Here is a 23,270-nt window from a genome sequence, read left to right on the forward strand (position 1 = left end):
AATCAGACTTGTCACCTTTCTTGAAGATAGTCACAATTACAGCATCTCTGAGATTCCCTGGCATACTCTCCTCCTTCCAGATAAGAGAAATGAGATCATGAATTCGCGCCAGTAGTGCTTCTCCGCCATGCTTTAGTGCCTCGGCAGGGATTCCATCTGCTCCTGAGGCCTTGTTGTTTTTCCGTTGTCGGATGGCCTTTTTAACTTCATGCCGGGCTAGGGTTGTGCTGAGATGGTGGCGGGTAGCATGCTGTGGGATGGAGTTGAGGACGTGGTTAAGGAGATCTTCGAAGTGCTCCTTCCAGCGGGCACTGACTTGTACGACTTGTACTCACAAGCCCCTGTCAATTTGAACTTCCGCTAACCCAATCTGAGGTACTTTGCTTTCTGGCTCCAGACAATATAGTTGCATCCAAAAAGCCAACGTGTGGACAGTTGTGGGGCTTGCATTGCACAGTGCAGTGCGCTGAAGCACCAGCAAGCTGCAGCACCTTGCTCGGGTGTCTGAGATTAACGTTAACCGGTATAAGCATGAGCGGACATATATGGCTGACTGTTGGGGCCAGTTTTTTACATGCAGAAATTAGTGCTCTAACTGTGATAGAAAGAAAACCTGCAAATGTACAGAATCGGAAATGGAAACCGAAAATGCTGGGAATGGCACAGCAGGTCAGTGAGCGATTGAAGGCACAAAGTAGGTTAACATTTCAAGTTGGGACTCGACATTATAACTTGCAAAAGGTCCCAATCGAAATCTCGTTTCCTGTCCAACATTTGTTCCTCAACCTACACCACCACAACAGTTTGACTGGTCAATTATCTCCTTTGCTCTTTGTAGAATCTTGCTGTGTGTAAATTGGCTGTTGTGTTTACCGACATCTCACCAGTGATTGCAGTTCAAAAGTAACTCATTGGTAATGAAGTGCTTTGGGACGTCCTGAGGACATGAATGGCACTAAATAAATGCAAGTTTGTTCTTTAGTGTTGAAGGTGCTTATTACAGAAACAAGTTCATAACTGATGGTTTACTATGATGGGAGTGAAATAGCTTTAGCATTCGGGCTGTGGCTGACCAAAGGATCATTTCACTCACCTTCACCGTTTCTCAAAAATATCAGTGACTCACGATTACACTCTCTTAACTGAACCTCCTTAGTATGTTCTTTAAACATATTTGTTCTGCCAGATGCTGACATATATAGACTTTTACCAGTTTTGGAAAAAAAAAAAAAACCCTCGCTCACTGAATAAATGGGGTTTCCACATTGGTTGCACAGTAAATGCAGCCAGGAGTGCAGTCGGCCTGCCCTGAACACTATTGATGAGTGCTGTTAACGACAGGCCAGAGGCACCACTAGTGCTTTTTTAACATGGAGAAAGTGGAGTCTATTTTTCATGGGTCCTGAAAACAGCTGGTGGAGGTAAAGCACATTTGAGCCTCCTACCTATTGAGAATCTAGACTGACATTTCAGTGCATACTGAAGGAGTGTTGGATTATTGGATGATGTGCTAAACTGAGAACAGGCAGACATAAAAAATCCTGTGGCATTATTGGAAGAAGCGCAGGGGAGTTCTCCTGGTGTCTTGGCCAACAGTCTTCCCTCAACCAATGCCAAACAAATGCTTTGGCCATTATCTCATTGCTGTCTAGGGGACTTTGCTGTGTGCAAATTGGTTGACACTTTTGCCTACATAACAACAGTGACTGCAGTCCAAAAGGAATTAATCAGCGGTAAACGCTTTGGAACATCCTGAGGACATGCAAGGTGCAATATAAATACAAGTTTGTTTCTTTCAAGATTTACACGCAAGCCGTTACTACAAAGTGACTCTCCCAATGATGCCAATAGCACTGTGCCTCCAGAGGCACGGAGGGTTTTGGTGCCTCTGACAGCACTTCCACCACATTATAGGGTTGCCTCCAATGTGTTCTTACTGCCTAGGCGATCATAGAAATTACAGCATTTCAGCTGATTGTACCTGTGCTCCTCAACTGGGAGCTACTCACTCTAATAACATTGGCTTGCCCTTTTCCCAGTTTATACAGAATCGACTCGGAAGGTAAATAGTTAAACTGAGGGCCGGGGAGCTGGTTGTAATTGAGTGATAATTTACAGGGGCAGGCTAGTTTATTATCTTGTTGATTCACAACGCATGGTCCAGTCCATGGATAAGCAAGGAAGATTGGAGCTGGGATAGAAATTATTTTTCTATTTTGCCTTCAAAAACTGAAAAGCTTTGAATAGAAAAGTAAAAATGTCCTGCATCGTAGTTATTGGTGCATCAAATTATCAACAAGTGAATAAATTCTTAATTGCTTTTAATATTTATCAAACTTGTACTGGAAATTAGCGCAAAATTTGCAGCAGCGATCCACAAGGAAATAATATTGGCTGTAAATTAGCCGCTCTTCACAGGAAACAGGATCATTAAGTGGTATGAAAGCAGAAAATGCTGGAAACTCTCAGCAGGTCCAGCAGAGTCTGTGAAGAGAGAGCAATGTCAAGTGTTAACGTTTGGCTGCAGTTCCATTTGAAAAATGTTGGCAGTGCCCTTTAAGCTGTCCGTTTTAAGAAGGTTCTTGTTTTCCTCAGGTCCTGGCAGAGCTGAAGGAATACGCCACCGAGGTTGATGTCGACTTTGTGCGGAAAGCGGTCCGTGCCATTGGCCGCTGTGCCATCAAAGTTGAGGTAAGCGCAGTGTATTCAAAAAAACTGCTACCGCGATCCGCTCGCAAGTCTGATGACCTTTGCAAATTTTTTAATCTTTGTAGTTCAGGTAGGAATCTTAAACGGGTCAAAGTTGTGTTTAAATTTTCTCTGTGAATCACAAGCATTGGGGAAAAAAAATCCTGCAAACCACAGGCCTCACAATCGTTGACAACGAATTACACACCTGACATTGTTTTGATGGTGAATAATCAGAGCTTTGATCCTTGCTGCCAATGGACTGGCCTCTTTAACCTTGAAAACTATACAATCTGTAACTGATCAAAGGAAAGGTGGAGCGCCTGCAAACTTCTTGCTGATGAATGATTGGTCACTTTTGACATGCTGTAGATATTTCCAGATTTAACAATTCGCTGTTTACATTTCTACAAAAAAAGAGAACAAAGCTTGGATGGGGGGCGGGGGGAGAATGTTCAAGCAATTTGGCTTAGTGGTGCCCTTTTAATAAAGTGCTGTGGTTTCTCATTTAAATGCTGAGAGCTGATGGCAATATTTAATTACTGAGACATGATTTTGCAACTCTGCATGAAGCAATGTGATTCAGATGAACTTTCCAGTGTTGAGCAGCCTTAACCAAAAGCGCCCATTAAACTCGGGAGCTGAGACCCGGCACCGTGATCTTTTGATCAGCAAATGTTCACTAGTGGTTCGAGTGTTGATCGGCACAATTGGAGGATGATTTTTTAGCTTTTGTGAAATTCCTTTGTTCCTCGCTCCTTTCCTAAAGGTGACAACTGATGCTGGGGTGCAGGTGCCAGTGGGCCCCCAACGCCTCACCCGAGCTGCCATTTTTCTGAGTGTCAACAGGCTGTTGGACCACGGAGGCCATCACAGCCAGCCCCTACGCTGTCTTTGCCTGGCATTCTTTTGCATGTACATTAAGTGTGACTGAAAATTTGACAGTGCTCGCAGATCTGTTGGAGGATGATGAAGAGGAATGCTGATTTATATAAAAAATTGTTTTCCTTACCTTTCTCTAAGCCTGCAGTTTTTAAATTTTATTTGTTTGGCGCCTCACTAAATGCTAAGGGCCACCCTGTCTAATTTAGCTGTTTGGATTTATTGGAATTTTCCCCAGGTAGGCAGATTGGGGCGGGAGGCCGGGCTTCCTGCAGGCCCTGCCAACTTTAATGATGGGGCCTGATTTGAATGTCAGGCCTTGGCTTCTTGCCAGCAGCCAGCTTGAGAGGCTGGCTGGTTGCGGGTGGGTAGGCCTCTGAAGCGAGGGGCTGATCCGGGGGAGGGATCGGGAAAGGGGAAGAGAGCATCGGCAGGGGTTCGGGATCGGGAGGGGGAAAGAGCATCGCCATGGGTTGGGGATCAGGAGGGGGTGGATCAGGAGGGGGAGAGAGCATCGCCATGGGTTGGGGATTGGGAGGGGGAGAGAGCATCAGCAGGGGTTGGGAATCGGGGGGGGGGGTGGGGGAAGAAGAGAGAGTGTATCGGCAGGGATCGGGAGGGGGAGAGAGTATCAGCAGGGGTCGGGGTTCAGGAGGGGGAGGGGGAGGGAGTGTCGGGAGGGGGAGGGCGGGTGGGGAGGGGGGAAGAGAGAGCGCATCATTGTTGGTGGGGGCATGGGGGAGGCCTGGGAATGTGATCGGAGGCCTTGTGGGGGATCTCTGATCGCGGGGGATGGGTATGGTCATGACCCTGCATCCAGGAGGTAGGTATAAAGCCACTTACCTCCTGGATCCAGCAGTCCCTGTACCTGTTTAACGAATTGTGTGAAACCAGTCCACATGCAGTTAAACATAAAATGGAGGGGAAAATAGAGTCTTCCAGCCTCATTACAATATTTAAATTGAGGCAATGGCCCCTGGGAGCGAGTTGGCTGCCTATCCCGCACCCACCCCCGGCAAAACCGGAAGTGGGCGGGTTGGAGGTGGGATCAGGTGGGAATGCCATTTTTAACACTTAATTGCCCCACACACTCCAAACCCACCTGTTTTTTTAAGGCACAAATCCAGTCATTGTTTGGCAACCAGTTCTAATAAGCGATCTGCCCTTGTCCTAGCAATCTGCCGAACGCTGTGTCAGCACGCTGCTCGATCTCATCCAGACCAAAGTGAACTATGTCGTCCAGGAGGCTATTGTGGTCATAAGGGATATCTTCCGCAAATATCCCAACAAGTAAGTGGGGAGGGGTGGGGGTGAATAATAGAATACAGGGTGGATATTCTTCTCCTGGCACTGTCCATGAGCAATGTGGTGGCAGCTTACTGGCGGTGCTCTGTGCTGGGAGCACAACTTCAGCGCCCAGTGTTCCTGATTTGTATATCACAGTCTCGCACTGGGCACGCTCTTGGTGGAGCCAAGGGGAAGTCTGGGCACTACCTGTGCCTTAATAACGCCAGGTGCTGTTTTGACTTAAAGGGGCAAGTCAAAAGGAAGCCCAATGAGAGGACTTAGAAATTGACAGGTGACTAATAAGTTCTGAAATCCACTTATGCCTGCTAGAAGCTGTGATTTGCAAGACTTTATATTTATTTAAAAGTGCCATCCCCTGTGAATGAGTTTGTGCTGCCGTGTCATGGCTAGGATGGCAGCAAAGCCCTAAGCAGATGTCCAGGCACCCCTGCAGTCTGCCTTGGAGGAGTTGGTCAAAGGGTAGCACTGATGCCAAGCACAGTACAGGAAACTTTCGATTTACCGGCACCTAAATAACCGGAAATCTCGGTTAACCGGCAAAATTCAGGAGTAGGTTTTACTTCATATTGACTTGCATTCCTCCATCTGTTGCTGTGCAAGGGTGTGGCTGCAGCTGTTGCTAAGCTACAGAGACGCTTGCAACTTGTGGCCATTGTTCTGAACTTGTTGCTAAGCAACAGGGTTTGTTGCTTTATACGGAGCTGTCAGCTCTCCGTATCTTTTACTATAGCGTTCGGTTATCCGGAATTTTTGATGAACCGGCACCACGCCGGTCCCGTCCGTGCCGGATAATTTTTTTTTTTCCTGTAGATGGAAGAACAGGGAAAGCAAGTGTGGTTATGAAAAATGATGATGGGTTGGGGTTGCTGGTGGGATGGAGTAGTAGCTAGGAGCAAGAGGTATTCTTCTGTGCTAGGGAAATATTTATTAGTGGTTTAAGGAGGCTTATGGTCGTTGCTCCCCTTCCGCGCCAAATGAGCCATATTGTAAAAGAGGGGAGGGTGGCATAACACGGAACACTGCCTCCATCGCTAAGTGTAAAAGACTAACACAAATCTGCAACAAGTACCGAGGCAGAAAAATCCATTTTTATTCAAAAGTTCAAAAATAAAAGCCTTTCTTGGCAATATCAGTTTATGCTCAAGACAATAGCACCCAAACGGCAGTTCAGGAAGCAGTAGCATCAGGTTTACACGGGGACTGTTCGCCTCTAATCTGCAATCGGGTCTTCTAAAGGAAATTTGTGTGCAGAGCTATCTGACGTTCATTTATATGTAATTTACATTTCTGCGCACTCCTCGGCCAAAGTCAGGTGCAGCCCCCAGGAAAGTGCTGGTCAGGAGAAAAATGGGGGTGCGGTTTAGCGCCCCACTTTCCCTCTGTGTTGCACCTGTTTTTTTGGGTGCTACTTGGGAGCAGGGCAGAGGAAAATCCACCTTTTTAATCTTATTTTATTAGCAACCTTATTTTAATTACATTCTTCATTAATATTCTTTATAGTGCAGTTTTAATTTATTTGAAGTAATCGGGTACGTTTTCTTAAGTTAAATTTTTATGACAAATTTTAATAAAATTGCCACATACACACGATCAAAAATGATCTGTATAGAATTAATCACGCCAAAAGCGGAGTAGCCACCAATCCTACAGAGATTCAGAACGGTCCGCATCAAACGAATTAAAACACACGTCCTCCAAATGAAAAGGGCCCTCCTGTGCCAAAAAGAGGCTAAGAAAGAATGGCAATATAATGTTAAACACCAAACAAATAAACTTACTTAACTAAAATCGCCAATATTTTGGTTAAAATTGGTTAACAAATTTGGACTAATAATCGTGCGACTTTGATTTGCCAGGTATGAGAGCATCATTGCAACCTTGTGTGAGAACTTGGATTCACTTGATGAGCCGGATGCACGGGCAGCCATGATCTGGATTGTGGGTGAATACGCAGAGAGAATCGACAATGCTGACGAACTGCTAGAAAGCTTCCTCGACGGCTTCCATGATGAGAGTACCCAGGTAAGGTGACACTTACAGTGTAGTGAAGGAGAATTACCCACCCATGATTCATTACAACCTTCCTGAGTTGGAGATCACTGAAGAAAGGGGAACTCCTGGGAAGGAATATGGATGAACGACTTTTCTTAAATTTGCACCTCCTATTTACTAGTTAGGGTTACCTGCTCCTGCCTTAGCCATGCAGCTTTTGGTGTGGGGGGGGACGGACAGGAGGAGAGGTGGCATGGGGAGACCTGATGATAGGAGTGGATTAAAACAAAATGGGCTGAATTAATTAATATTATTGAAGATTTGATACTGGGGACTGCGAGCCATTGAAATTAGAAATGAATATCATGGTTGTGTAATGTAAGGTTTCAAGGTTGGAGAGAGTTAACATAGTGAAGGCTGAGGAATGCATGGACCTTTCGTTGTAATACACCGCAATAATTTCTTTGCCTCAATCCACATACCTATCAAGCAAAGATGATTTGCCGCTGATCGATGGAAGAAGTTGGGAGATTAGTCATTTTTGTGTTTTTTTTTTCCCCCCTGACAGGTGCAACTGACCCTGCTTACGGCAATTGTGAAATTGTTTTTAAAGAAGCCGACAGACACTCAGGAGCTGGTCCAGCAGGTCCTCAGTCTGGCAACACAGGTAGGAAAGCCAGTGCGGCGCTCAGAGTTTGCTGAGAAAGTCTCTGAGTTTGTACTAAAGGGAACATTGTGCTTAGGAGATTTTTGCCAGATGCTGCCAGATTTTAAAGGTCACAAACTGGGGTGGGATGAAGAAATTCTTCGGTCCATTTGATCTCATCACATTTTGAGTTTTAACTATCACAATGGGAGGATCTTGATATAATTTGTGTTAAAAAATGCTACTGTTTAAGTTAAATCTATCTTTCAAGGGGTTAAATTCACAGCAAAGCTGGGAGATGAAGATTAGGAGTCAGATGAAGAGTCTGAACCAGAGTGTTTTAGATGATAAAAGGTGGTTTAGACATTCCTCCTGACTCCCCAAAGCCTTCCCACCATCTACAAGGCACAAGTCAGGAGTGTGATGGAATACTCTCCACTTGCCTGGATGAGTGCAGCTCCAACAACACTCAAGAAGCTCGACACCATTCAGGATAAAGCAGCCCACTCCATCCACCACCTTCAACATTCACTCCCTCCACCACCGGCGCACTGTGGCTGCAGTGTGTACCATCTACAAGATGCACTGCAGCAACTCGCCAAAGCTCCTTCAACAGCACCTTCCAAACCCGCGACCTCTACCACTTAGAAGGACAAGGGCAGCAGACGCATGGGAACATCACCACCTACAAGTTCCCCTCCAAGCCACACACCATCCTGACTTGGACCTGTATCGCCGTTCCTTCACTGTCGCTGGGCCAAAATCCTAGAACTCCCTTCCTAACAGCATTGTGGGTGTACCTACACCATATGGACTGCAGCGGCTCACCACCATCTTCTCAAGGGCAATTAGGGATGGGCACTAAATGCAGGCCTAGCCAGCCAGCGACGCCCACATCCCATCAATGAATAAAAAAAAAAAAATTCAGGATGTTTCTATTCAAGTGATCCCAGAATGAAGAGTCTGCCGAGAATATAATCTTGGGAGAGGAGGAAGCTTGCTCGACAGGGCTACTGACGATTCCCTGAATGGGGAAGGACGGAAGCCCTGCCCTTTCACTTCCTGCATTTGCTCAGAGAAGATAGGAGAAAAGAGACACTTGGGCAGGTTTTTGACAATAGGCTGCAAGGTGTAGGTCTGGGCCCCAGAGCTGGAAGCTAAAATGCAGGAAGTGAGTTTTTGGAATTCGAAAGAAAGGTAATGCCAAAAACAAGTCGGTCAGTTTTTGAAAGGACAGGTGCGTGTTTTTCATTTTGTGAGGAGAGAAGTGAGAGTGAGTGAAGGAAGTGTGATTCGCTTTCACTGTTGCTGGTTCAGGTGAGCTTTGACTGCTAGTGTTCCTCAGTCTCCCTATTGAAGAATTGGAGAAATGCATGTGAGGGCACGATATCCAGCTCAGATCATAAAGATGTATTGTTACATCCCTGGGTTGTGCTATTGTATAATTGGATATTGGGCCTGAACACAAGATGCTCGGACTGCTTATGAGAGTGACCAGGACTGCTTACCAACGGCAGACCCAAAACTTTCAACCCTTAAATACCAACTGTATTGTCTTCAAATTAGTGTCCAGCTGTTCCTTAAATGAATTCAGTGTTCTGGCCTCAACCACCCTATTTAGTAACCTGGTCGAGCTCTTGTATGAAGACAATTTCCTGACGTTTGTCCTAAATTCTGTCTGCAATGTGGAACCTGTGCCCGTTTGCCTTACTGCCTGACGTATTTAAAAGTATTGTTTGGTAAAAACTTTCTCTGTCCTGTTAAGTATTTATATACTTCCGTAAGGTTTTCTGCTGAGATACCTCTTTTCCAAGCTGAGAGGTGCTAGTTTATCGAGTAGTTTTACCTTAGCCCCCTCTGACACTGGGGGGGTCAGCCTTGTAGCTGGGTGCTACATTCGTATTGCAGGGACCAGAACTGTATGAGGTGCTCCAAGTACAGTCTGACCAGGACAGCTTCAGCATGCTCCCTAGGCATTGGTACTCCACTGATATCACGCTGGATCTGGTGAGCGACAAATCAGCAACCACCCAGGTGATTTGTTGCATATCTAAGTACCATTTTTGTGTGGGGAAATACCAGTAGAAATAAGTTATTCCATTTCTAATTTTAACTGGACTTATAAACATTTAATATATATATATTCTCACTAAAAATCAAATCCTCAGGGCAGTGCCCTAGGACCAACCATCTTCAGCTACTTCATCAATGACCTTCCCTCCAACATAAGGTCAGAAATGGGGATGTTCGCTGATGACTGCACAGTTTTCAGCGCCATTTGCAACTCCACAGATAATGAAGCAGTCCATGCCCGCATGCAACAAGACCTGGACGACGTTCAGGCTTGGGCTGATAAGTGGCAGGTAACATTTGCGCCACAGAAGTGCCAGGCAATGACTATCTCCAACAAGTGAGAGTCTAACCACCTCCCCTTGACATTCAATGGCATTACCATCACCGAATCCCACACTATCAACATCCTGGGGGGGGTCACCATTAACCAGAAGCTTAACTGGACCAGCCACATAAATACTGTGGCAACAAGAGCAGTTCAGAAGCTAGGTATTCTGCGGCGAGTGTCTCACCTCCTGACTCCCCAAAGCCTTTCCACCATCTACAAGGCACAAGTAAGGAGTGTGATGGAATACTCTCCACTTGCCTGGATAAGTGCAGTTGCAACAACACTCAAGAAGCTCGACACCATCCAGGACAAAGCAGCCCGCTTGATTGGCACCCCATCCACCACCTTAAACATTCACTCCCTCCACCACCGGCGTACCGTGGCTGCAGTGTGTACCATCTACAAGATGCACTGCAGCACCTCCCAAACCCGCGACCTATTCCACCTAGAAGGACAAGGGCAGCAGGCGCATGGGAACACCACCACCTCCAAGTTTCCTCCAAGTCACACACCATCCTGACTTGGAAATATATCGCCGTTCCTTCATCGTCGCTGGGTCAAAATCCTGGAACTCCCTCATTAACAGCACTATGGGAGTACCTTCACCACACGGACTGCATCGGTTCAAGAAGGCGGCTCACCACCACCTTCTCAAGGGCAACTAGGGATGGGCAACAAATGCTGGCATTGCCAGCGACGCCCTGATCCCATAAACTAATAAAAAATGTTATCAATCAAATGTGTGGGGTCCGACAGTGGAATTACTAAATATCTCCACATGTGGAGCTGGCAGAATTCACGTGTGGTCCGCCTAACTTGTGGAAATCTGTATGATATGCAGCTGCCTGAAATGGCACTCAGTGCATTGATTTAATTCTAAAATGTATTAATTGTTTTTTGCTCAACCCCTCTCCTGCCAAAAGTGTACCCAGCTTATTCCTCGGCTTCATACTTCAAGCTGGGCAGTGACTGCTGTGCAAGAGGTCTTGGTTAGCTTCAGCTTCAAATGACCTCCCTCAGTTGATCAATAAGATAGGGTCCCCAGTAAAGCGATATAGTCGGTAACTCCCCAATTGCTTAGCAGGTAAACGCTGCTGTGGTAAGGATTGCAAATTAGGAGGGTTCCAAATCCAGTTCCGTCGTCTGGGAAGGCAGGATCGGATTCGGCTGTGATGCTGCTCATGGCCGATTAACTTGCCGATGCTGTGTCTAGGCTTGCACTCAAAAGACCATTTGAGTGAGGTGCCTGGCTGTGGAATCGTACACTGTCAAAAGGCCCTGCCTCCACGTCGGGAAGAGAAACGCTAAAACTCTTGTACTTGAGTATGAAGAGCCCTTTGAGAGCCATTAGATTTGGAATGAATTGAACACTGCTACAGAAGAAAATCTTTGAAGTGCACAAAATGGGACTGGAAATTAACAACCTGTAATGAAATTGGCAAAGCACACACTGGAAATGATGCAGTTTAACAAATAGTTTCAGCATTATGGTGAAACTAAGTATTAAACTCACTCCATTTAGAGCTGTCCAAACACTATAACCGAGGAAGAAGTACTGAACTCCTCGGAGCAGTCGTGTTATACACTGTGTCCTGCTATATTGGAGAGTTCTGCTTAACTCTTTCGTCCAATCCTTACCTCCCTGATCTTTCATTCTCCCTGTAGTGTACAGGCTCTTAAAACCCAATCTTGGCATCACCCAACCACTACTAGATTTATCTCCTTTTTTCGCTCTCCAACTTTGGTGATGACCTGTAATATAGCCTTTGGCCGTTCACTTGGGTTTCTCAATAAAAATAAAACTGAGCTGAGTCAAGTGCACCAAAATGGATTGCATAATATATTAGCTCTCTTTTGTTGAATGACATGAAATGGATGTTTTGAGTTGAGGTGAATGAAGGATACTGAAATAATTTATGATGGTGTGTAAACTACTGACTATCTTTTTCTCAAATGCTGCTTATCTGTTGATTTCATGCTGTTAACTCCAAGGTGATGGGGAAGGCTGATGCACAGAGAATACAAAATGGGTAACCGATTATCCAGTACATTTCTCCTGCTTGTGTAGCTGCGTCTTCCCCTTTTCCCTTTGTGCGTCTTCTATCTGGCGCACACTGATGTGAATAAATAAATGTAGTGAGTTCATGGGCCTGTAGAGCTTTTACAAGGAAAGCATTTGGTGTGTGATGTCCATATTACTGAGTGGCTTATTTGCAGACATATTATGGAGTCAGTGCGAACAGTAATGTAGGATTTTACTGGCGATGAAAAGAAAACGAAATACTGAGAATCCAACATAAAAGTGCTGGAAGTACACAGAAGGTTAGCGTTCAGTTGAGACCTGAAATGTTGATCTTTCTCTCTTTCAGCCCCTGACTTGACATTCTGCATATTCCCTGTGTTCACAGGATTTTATTGGAATTGTGTTTCTAGGGGAGTAAGATCTTATTTACAAATACAGTAGTGAAGGTGTATGAAAGTTGTTCAAGCAAAAATACAACCCACATCCTGTGGGTTTAAGCAGTGAAGTTGTGAGTTTGCCCCTTCTATCTCTGATCTTCCCTGTATCCAAAATAACAACAGAAAATGCTGGGAAAAACTCAGCAGGCCAGGCAACATCCGTGGAGAGAGAAATAGAGTTAACGTTTCGTGTCAAAACCCTTCTACAGAACTGAGAGAAAAGACAGGAAATGAAACAAAAGGCTGTTTGGGGGCTAGGAAAGGGGGGAGGGGATGAAAGAAGAGACATTAAGAGATATTCAAGGTGAGACAAGATAGTAATAGGATAGGTAAAGAAACAGACAATGGCTCTAAATGAAGCTGTATCCAATTCAGTGAGGTTTATTCAATCCACTGTGCAATTTGTCCAAGACCCTGAACTTTGTATTGCCTAGCTGCTCATAACAAATGTCTGAACTTATTGCCAGTTGCTGCATTCATCTATTAATGGCCACAGCTGCCTGTTGCTTAATGCCAGATTTCTTGTTTGTTTACTGTCTTTTTCAAACTTGCACATAAAACACACACACACAACAATTCACCAAGGCACTTCTGTGAGGTTGAGGCATCTACGTAGTCAGATGCTATTTCAGTAAGGCTGTTCTCACTCCATGGAACTTTACTTGCACAATGTAAGGTACAGGTTATTCTGTGGTCCTATACTGCATATATACTAGTCGTAGTCTCGTAGATATTGTATATGCTGCTCATTCTGTAATCTGAGCAGCTTGACGTGCCAAGACTTCTTTCATGCTAAGATGTTTCAAGGTGCTGGGTGCCTCAGTGTGAAATACCAGCAGCCCTCCGAGAATGTGAGAGTCTGCATCTTATAGGTGGTGATATACCAAGTCTTTTTAAAACTCTGCTTCAATGGGAGAGAATATTCTATGACCATCACAGATTTTTTTCGGTGTTTACAATCAGTACATTGTTGTGCTGCAGAGACATGTAATGATTTATTTACTGACAGGTTCCAAACATTGGGCTCGGAGTAACCTGCACTATTATGCTATGTGACAAAGGTTGTAAATTTACTAATATTTAGGGTTCTGTTTTGTTTCTAGGATTCTGATAATCCTGATCTCCGTGACCGTGGCTACATTTATTGGCGCCTGCTGTCCACGGACCCTGTGGCTGCAAAAGAGGTGGTTCTGTCTGAAAAACCGCTGATCTCTGAGGAGACTGACCTGATTGAACCAACACTGCTGGACGAGCTCATCTGTCACATTGGGTCATTGGCATCTGTTTACCACAAACCTCCAAATGCGTTTGTAGAGGGCAGCCACGGGATCCATCGCAAGCACCTGCCAATGCAACTTGGAGGGTTAGTACCAACGAGAGCAAAGCTATAAAGTAGATTTGGTCGGACAATTTCTGTTCAGTGGAAAATTACAGGCTTAATATCTTAATATACAGAGCTCTCTAATATCCGATACCTCATGACCCACTTCATCTACACAAGACGGGTATGATTTCATACTGGGTAGCACTAATTTACCCTGGAATGCACGTTAGCATTTTGATCCGCGATGTTACAATGCTTGGCACTCTTGGCCAAAGTTCATCAAAAACTACAAGCCCCAAAGCAAAAGGCCTCTCTCATTGGTAGTCTGATGAGAAATAGTGTTTCTTCTGATAACTAAAAAAGAGCTAACTGTGTTACTGGCCATCCTGTACTCATTCACATGCAAAAATGGTGACCAATGGTCAAGGGCTCTAGCCAATTAATTTAATCATTTGAGGGAGGTGAATAATCATAAGTAGAACTCCCAAGGAGAAATTCTTCCTGAGCACAAATGCAGTCAGATGAACATTCTCGGGTATCAACCTAACCACACAATCTACAATATTGATCCATGATTAGTATTGCTTCAACCACACAATCTACATTATTGATCCATGATTGGTATTGCTTCAACCACACAATCTACATTATTGATCCATGATTGGTATCGCTTCAACCACACAATCTACAGTATTGATCCATGATTGGTATCGCTTCAACCACACAATCTACATTATTGATCCATGATTGGCATTGCTTCAACCACACAATCTACAGTATTGATCCATGATTGGCATTGCTTCAACCACACAATCTACACTATTGATCCATGATTGGTATCGCTTCAACCACACAATCTACATTATTGATCCATGGTTCTCAACAAAGTTGGTAACACTGTGCTCCAAAAGTCTCTAATTACGCTTGATCATTAATGTTCAGTCTCCTTCATAATGAGAAATTTATTTTGCTCCTTTTCAAATGAACTGGTCAAAACTGCATTAACTGCTTTTGACTGAAATCTGTTTTCCAGTAGACAGAACCTCATAATTTTGCTCAAAGTCAAAAAATTTCCTATACCTATTTGGAGTTCAGTCATGGTTCAAGCTTATATAAAAAAACCTGCCATATATGCGTTTTCCCTGATTTTTCAGCAGTCTAAGCGCTAGGATTATGTTCACATTTTTGCCGCGTAGGGAAAATGAATTTTGTTTAATCCTTGAGATCGGATCTGCCTCGGTTTCAAAATATAGATTATGGAATTCAGAAATATTGTTTTGTCCAATAAAACCGTTTCTCCCACACACCATGTACAATCTGCTTCAATATGGGCTTTAGCAGAACATATTTCATTTCCCAAGTTAACATTCTGCAAGTACCTCACTGCTTTCCCCCTGCCCCAAAGGTAGAGTGAAACTCTCAAATGCTCATCCAATCTCACATCCCACAGTGGAAGGCTTCACCTAGTTTGCAAAAATAGTACTTGCACGTCTATTGATACAGTTCCAAGTGTGTTGCTAATATTTTTTGTAGCAGTATGTCTACACAAGTCAAGCCAAGGCTTCTTCGGCAGCACCTCCCAAACCCGCGACCTCTTCCAACTAGAAGGACAAGGACAGCAGGCGCATGTGAACACCACCGTCTCCAAGCTCCCCTCCAAGTCACACACTATCCTGACTTAGAAGCATATCGCCATTCCTTCATTGTCGCTGGGTCAAAATCCTGGAACTCCCTCCCTAACAGCACTGTGGGAGTACCTTCACCACACGGACTGCAGCGATTCAAGGCGGCGGCTCACCACCACCTTCTCAAGGGCAATTCGGGATGGGCAATAAATGCTGGCCTTGCCATCGACGCCCACATTCCATATACGAATAAAATTCTTGGTTAAAAGTAATATAGGGATCCTTATTCCTCTTGCACCAAACAGCCTCCAATTCTGGCCTCTTGTACATCTCTTATTTTGATCGTTACACCATTGGCAACCGTGCCTTTAGCTGTGTAGGCCCTAAGGTCTGGAATTCCCTCGCAAGCTCTACCCCTCTCTCCTCCTTTAAGATGCTCCTTAAAACCTACCTCTTTGACCAAGTATTTGACCATATCTCCTTATGTGGCTTGGCGTCAAAGTTTGTTAACGTTCCTGTAAAATGCCGTGGGATCTTTTACTACTTTAAAGGCTATAAATGTAAGTTGTTGAACAAAAGTTTGGGCTGGGGTCTCCCTCCCAACACTTGGCAGATGTCACTATTTGGCTTTTAGTGTCCCCTAGGATTATTCGCTATCCAATTTTTTAATCACTTCTTGCCCCCATATGGGTAAATGCATAGCTTCCACTTGGTAAGTGCCCTGATGGCATGCTCCAAGTCAAGAAACACTCACATCTTCTGCCACAAAGATTTTTAAAATGTCTTGGCTTTTGACCGTGCAAGCAGTTTGAAGCTAACTGCTTTCCATTTGATGTGCTGAAGTACAGTACCATTGCGAGACCAGCACGGACTGAGCAAAGTTATTAATGTGTAAGGGCTGTTCACTTATAGATTTCATTTTCATGCATGTTTATAACTGAGCTGGCTTCTGAGCTCTTGTAAGGTACAGGCTAGGAGTTCATTGTATGGAGTTAATGTCCAGAAAAGTAGCAAAGTTGTGTTGAAGCTGGAGGGAATTCCTCAATTTGATATTGCGCATATTTCGGGACAAGCGGAAAGACCTTATATTATCCAGTGTGGTGAACTCTAAATGTTGGAGGATTTTTATTTTTATAGTGGATTGATATTTATTAACTCATTTAGAAACCACATGGAAAACTATCAACCACATGTTGACAACCGAGTCGGGTGAGAGGCATATGCATAGACTCCAGTAACCAAGCACTTCATGTAGTCTGATGGTTCCTGTCCTGTGGAGTGTAGGGGGGAATAAAGGTCACCTGTGCAGAGAATCAGGTTACGTTTGAATAGTAGCAAAGTGAGGACGGATAAATTTGCTAGAGTTTTGCTTGATAACTTTATGCAGACGTTCCCTTACAAGATTAAGTGTGTGGGGTAAAGCCTGCGATAGAGCAAGTTGTACTTAGCCTGTGTATGAAGTGGACTGAATGACTTTATATCCTTCCATGTTTCAATGTTAAAACAATGCAGCATTATCTCTCATACTCTGACTGCTGTCTGGCTGATGATTCCCCTCATTAATTTCCTTCAAATCACACACCCTCAGTGTGTACAATCTCCAGTGCTCTTGCACTGTAATGACTGATTCTGCACCTTCACCTCCAGGTCCTTCTATCATACATTTTTTTTTAAACTTGCATCAATGCTTCAAAGATAGTTTCTTCACATCTCTCTCAAATTGAAGCAGCAGCTGCCACCTCTGATACTTTGAAGATTCCATCCAAAGTCCTTCATGTATCAATATTTTTTGGTCTCACCATCTCTGTTATTAAAGCTGCCTCAAGAAGCACAGTTTCTTCCTTGGCCAAAGATGACCTTACCCAGAACCACACTCGACGTTCTGTAAAGAAGGCATTCACACACTGCTCGAATATTACTCCCAAAGCTGGTCCCAACACCTCTCTGGATGGGAACATTTATGATTGGCAGTCGTGCTATCACCTCTCGTCTCCATCTGCTGTGACAACCTGTCTCACCTCTAGGTCATCAATACTATTATATCCATGCTCCTCTGAACTTCCTCTCTCGGTCTTCCTCAGCTTCAAATGTGCCACCCTAGAACTCCTTCCTAGATACTGTAGTATGTTGATATATTCACTCATTGTACAGTCTTCTATTCAAATTCATTCTCACCCAGGACCTCCATCCTGTGAAAATCCTTATCTTTCAATGTTTTAAAACGTAAGCTTGGTGTCCCTTGATTGTTATTTCCCTATTTACCTTGCCTCTTTTTCTCTGTTCAGCCTTGTTGGTCTCAGTATTTACAGTAGAGGAAGAGGATAGCATGCCGGAAATTCCAAGGAAACTATTATTGAATCATGGACAGGGACTCAATAAAATTAACGTGAGCAAAATAGCAGTAATGAAAAAGGATAATGGCACTAAAAAGTGATAAATCCCCAGGACCAGAGAGTTTCCACCCCAGGGTTTTAAAGGAAGTAGGTGAGCACATTGCAGATGCCCGAACTATAATCTTCCAACGTTCTCTTGATTCAGGAACCTTCCCTTTAGATTGGAAAATTGCGCATGTCACTGCTATTTAAGAATGGTGAGAGAGGAAAACCAGGGAATTATAGACCAGTTAGCCTCACCACTGTTGTCGGGAAATTGCTAGAGTCTATAATTAAGGATAGGGTGACTGAACACCTCGCAAATTTTCAGTTGATCAGAGAGAGTGCGCATGGATTTGTGAAAGGTAGGTCATGCCTGACAAACCTGATTGAATTTTTTGAAGAGGTGACTAAAGTAGTGGACAGGGGAATGTCTATGGATGTTATTTATATGGACTTCCAGAAGACATTTGGTAAAGTCCCGTATAATAGACTGTTAACTAAGCCCATGGAATTGAAGGAAAATTATTGACCTAGTTAGGAAATTGGCTGAGCAACAGGAGACAGAGAGTAGGGATAATGGGCAGGTACTCTAATCGGCAGGTACTTTAATTGGCAGGATGTGACTAGTGGTGTCCCGCAGGGATCTGTGTTGGCTCTCCTGTTTGTTTTCTCAATTTAAGCAAACAAAATAGTGGCAGTTATTTATTAACGACTTAGATGATGGCATAGAAAGTCACATGTCCAAATTTGCTGATGACACAAAGATAGGTGGCATTGTAGGCAATGTAGATGAAAGCATAAAATTACAAAGGGATATTGATAAATGGGCAAAACTGTGGCAAATGGATTTCAAATGTGAGGTCATCCACTTTGGACATGAAAAGGATAGAACAGGAAACTTTCTAAATGGTGAAAGGCTAGAAACAGTGGATGTCCAAAGAGACTTTGGGGTCCACGTACATAGATCATTAAAATGTCATGAACAGGTACCGAAAATAATCAAAAAGGCTAATAGAATGCTAGCCTTTATATCTAGAGGACTAGAATACAAGGGGGTAGAAGTTATGCTGCAGCGATACAAAGCCCTGGTTAGACCACACCTGGAGCACTGTGAGCAGTTCTGGGCACCACACCTTAGGAAGGATATATTGGCCTTGGAGGGAGTGCAGCGTAGGTTTACCAGAATGATACCTGATCTCCAAGGGTTAAATTACGAGGAGAGATTACACAAACTAGGGTTGTATTCCCTAGAATTTAGAAGGTTAAGGGGTAATTTGATCGAAGTTTTCAAGATATTAAGGGGAACAACAGATATAGGGTAGATAAAGAGAAACTATTTCTGCTGATTGGGGGCATAGTCTAAAAATTAGACCTTTCAGGAGTGAAATTAGGAAACACTTCTACACACAAAAGGTGGTAGAAATTTGGAACTCTCTTCCGTAACCGGCAATTGAGGCTAGATCAATTGTTAATTTTAAATCTGAGATCAATAGATTTTTGTTAACCAGTGGTATTAAGAGATATGGGCCAAAGGCGGGTATATGGAGTTAGGTCCCAGATCAGCCATGATCTCATTGAATGGCGGAAGAGGCTCGAGGGGCTAAATGGCCTAATCCTGTTCCTATGCGTTATGGGGATTGGCTCTCCTGTTTGTTTTCTCAATTTAAGCAAAGTAGTGGCAGTGAGTGTTGAGCTGTGAGCAGTAACATTATTTACAGTAGAATTTATACAAGTCAAGTAAGCCAGCACTTCTCTGACCTCACCTTACCCAACCCAAAAGAACATAACATCATTAGAGGTCATTTTAAAATTTTTGTCTCCATCATAGACGCAATTTGCAATGGTTGGAATTTGTCTGTATTTCCACTTTCAACCACAAATGGATGGGCACTGTCGGCATAGGCACGATGGGCCAAATGGCCTCCGTTCATGCTGTATGAGTCGAAGAACTGAGCCTTAGTGTACCTTCTATAGCACCCTTCTGTTCTCCAATCACTCTTCCCTTTGACTAGCTTTTTGTTGATCTCCCTCACCACCCCACCCCAACCCCCAGAAAATAAGTTGATGTAGTAGTGTTGAGGGAATGGAGTGTCTGCAGTCACCAGTGGGGTATGTTTGCCCTTGTCCCTTAATTAATACCTTCTGTTTCTCTGCACTGTAATGAAGAACGAAACAAGTTGTCAAGTTTGTATTGTGGAACAGTACAATAATCTGAATTAACAAAAAAAAATGACATTGCTGCTGTTTTAATCTCTAAGGGCGTATTTAACTTCCAATAAAATTCAGGAAAGATTGAGATGCTTAGTACTAGGAGCCAATTGAATATTGTAAACAGATAATATTTCCAGTCCAAAAAGTATTGTGTACTGCCGTGGAGCCCTCCAGACACCCTATCCTTGCATGTCTCCGCCATATAGGGATCAGAACTAAAAGTCTACAATAGCTGTTTCATTGAATTTTTAGTAATTTAAAGTTTTCACAGCTGAGCTCTTGACTGGAGATGAGTGGTTTGTGTCCTTGTTATTACCAACCTCTCCTCAGTGGTGAGGTGCAGTGCTGTGATTGGCAGGAACTTGAGTGAAGAGCCTTGAACTATTGTCCAGAAACGTAGTTGCTGAGCATCCATGGAAGTTTCAATTTTCAAACCATTTAATGGCTGGGACGGCAAAACAGCATACTGCCATGGCATGGAATCACAAGTTGCACTGTAAAATGCGACCAGAAAGCTGATGAGTGACTTTGAGAATCTTGCTGCCTTTGTTTATAACATTGGTCCATTATAATTGGGTAAATACTGACAATTCACTCTCCACTTGTGCTGCTATCACTGATCTGTATGTGTCTCAATGTTAGCTCGTATACATGTTCACTAAAAACTCTTAAGTTATATGCACCATCCATAGATCTGCAACATCTTAAGGACAGGACAAGCTGCAATTGTTGGAGGGACTGTACCTCCGATATCTGTTTGAATGGAATACATCTTCTGTCCAAGTAATGTGTGTACATGTACTGTTAGCATATGATACAGAAATCAGTGACAGATCTGATGTAACCTGTACATAATGTCAGTCATTTCCCAAGAGTCTCCTAATTCTCCTAGTTTGAAATCGTTTCATGTGTTTGTGTGAGACTAGGTAATGTTTTAATGCTATCTTTCTCTTTTCTTTAGAATTGAGCCCGATAGTCCAGTTGGGCCAACCACTACGGCAAACTTGACTTTAGAACAGCAGCCTCAAGTTATTCCATCCCAAGGTGACCTTCTGGGTGACCTCCTGAACCTTGACCTGGGTCCCTCTGTCAATGTGCCACAGATGTCTTCAATGCAGATGGGAGCTGTGGACCTTTTGGGAGGTGGATTGGACAGTCTGGTATGTTGTTTTTGATGCAGAATTTTTCTATGTAAAATAAATTTGGGGGAACATAAGCTTGTGATCAATATTTGACTTCTGGAAGACTTATTTCACAAAGGAGCTGTAGGTGGCAATTTCTAGTGTGGGCAGGCAGTTAAGTGAATGAGCCCTTGAAGTATTATCATCCAAAAATGCAAAATGAGCAACAATTAGATTTGCACAAATGCAGTTTTAAATTAGGATCTTTAATAGTTGTTTAACATATGTGCGAGAGGTTGAGACAAAGGAAGTGCGGGTGAGAAATACGTGGGCCCAGAATTTGCGGTCAGTGATGGCGATTGCCGCTGACCTCAAAGAAAGCCGCCCACAAAGATCTCTCGATCTCTGTGGTGAAAACTTAAGCTTTCTCGACGTTAAATTGATTGTAGTGCTGTCAAAAGGGAATCCCTGGCGCAGAGCAGCAGTGATGTCAACAGGCTGTCTAAGCAGCCAATCACATTGAAGAATTTTCACAGACAGCAAACCAGGAAATAAAAAGCACTGATTCAATTCACTTTTTAAAATTTTAAGAGCGTGAAATAAAGATTGGGACATTCACAAGTTAGAAGCTGAAACATCATAAACAAAGAAAATATTTTTTTAATTATTTAAAAAACCTAGTAATTTATCCATCATAATGGAGAAAATTGACATGCCACAAATATACAATTCGTTTTTCAGGGCCAGAATGGTTGTTCAGCAGTTGAGATGTCGTTATAACCCCAGTTACACCTATTCCAACAAAGCGTAACTTTTTCTACGGTGTTTAACAGCCTAATTAGATCAGAAAAGCTTAAGTTTTCGTCAGTTCAACTGATTTCACTGATTGCCAGCTATGGGGAGTTGCACAGCGCAGCCTGTGGCGGAGCAGGGAACGACAGACTGCAACTTCAGGATTTCTGTGTTTATCTGCACATGCGCTAAATCCTGAAGTTACGGTCAGTTTCAGAGGGGTAATGACGGCGAACGCTGAAAGTTTTGCCGTCATTACCACTGCGAAATCCGGGCCATGGTGGCTCCTACTCTAATGGAATTACAGCTAGGCAAATTAATACAGGTGATGGAGGAAACAAACACCTTAAATGGGGACGAAAGTTGTGTATGTCAAGATTTTCTTTCATAAATGTCTTTTTACCTTTTAAAGGATTATCAGGGAAGTGAACCTTAAAGTTTTAAGTATTACTGCTGCTGTTCGGAGAGTCGCATCATGCGCTGTTTTATGGTGACAGGAGGGTTATGCCATGTATTATTTAATAGTGAATCTCCCATGACCTACCTTGTAGTTAGTTGGAGGAAATGCCTGTTTGTTGTAACTGGCTGAGAAAGTTTACAGCCCCATCTCTGGAGCAAGTAAGAACAGCATTAATCATTGATTTCAGTGAATTGTTGGGTGGGGGGAGGAGTTTGACAGCGTTACCAACTCAACAATTTTAATATATTGCAGATTTATTTTCCATGGCATTACTCACAAACAGTAAAAATGGTTTCCCTTTCTGTAATTGTCTTCCTGGTTCTTTCCTATTCTATTTCTTTGAGTCCTTTTATTTCTGTCTGGTTCTTGCACGCATTTCTTATTATTGCGTCTATCTCAATATCTCCAACTTTTTTTCCCTCACTATTTCCCCCTCAATCTTTCTGTAAGTTTCTCTTCTGTCTCTTCCACATGCATGCCAGTGTTTTGATGTGGCTTTGAAAGTCTCTATCTCTCATTATGCAGCAAGGCGACAACCAACATGTACCAGGTTACAGGGGGGTGGGGGGGGAGGTTGTGCAAGATCAGATAACAGTGACTGAAATGGGGGTGGGGGGGAGAAAAGAAGCAAGCAGAGGGAATTGGGGCCTGGGTGAGGAGTTGGAGGAATGCCTTGGGTTACTTGTGAATTCAGGTTGGGCTTGGGTGGAGGAGGAGTGCTTGCAAGGGGAGGGGGGGATATGGACTCTGGGTGCGCTTGGAGGAGAGGGTTTGGGGTCTCTGAGCATTCTAAAAATTTGGGAGCATGTGGAAGGAGTCTGGGATGACCAAATGAGAAGGACTTGGGGCCTAGGATCACTTGAGGGAAGGTTGGGTCTGGGATCACTTGAGGGAAGGTTGGGTCTGGGATCACTTGAGGGAAGGTTGGGTCTGGGATCACTTGGTTGGGTGCTCCAAACCCCAGACCGTGTGAGATCAACTAATA

At 43.7% G+C, this 23,270-nt stretch overlaps 1 protein-coding gene across 1 annotated transcript in view; it reads left to right on the forward strand.

Moving 5' to 3' along the window:
• Positions 1–23,270, forward strand: part of ap2b1 (adaptor related protein complex 2 subunit beta 1) — a 253,409-nt gene that overhangs the window by 59,865 nt on the left and 170,274 nt on the right. The window contains exons 9-14 of the mRNA XM_085964236.1: positions 2,596–2,691; positions 4,745–4,860; positions 6,735–6,900; positions 7,439–7,537; positions 13,481–13,740; positions 20,874–21,072. Coding sequence (XP_085820362.1) covers positions 2,596–2,691; positions 4,745–4,860; positions 6,735–6,900; positions 7,439–7,537; positions 13,481–13,740; positions 20,874–21,072 — 936 coding nt within the window. The remainder of the gene's footprint in view (positions 1–2,595; positions 2,692–4,744; positions 4,861–6,734; positions 6,901–7,438; positions 7,538–13,480; positions 13,741–20,873; positions 21,073–23,270) is intronic.

This window comes from Somniosus microcephalus, chromosome 22, assembly GCF_052327205.1.
Source record: "Somniosus microcephalus isolate GS21.2 chromosome 22, FLI_Smic_1.0, whole genome shotgun sequence".
NCBI classification, from domain to species: Eukaryota; Metazoa; Chordata; class Chondrichthyes; order Squaliformes; family Somniosidae; genus Somniosus; species Somniosus microcephalus.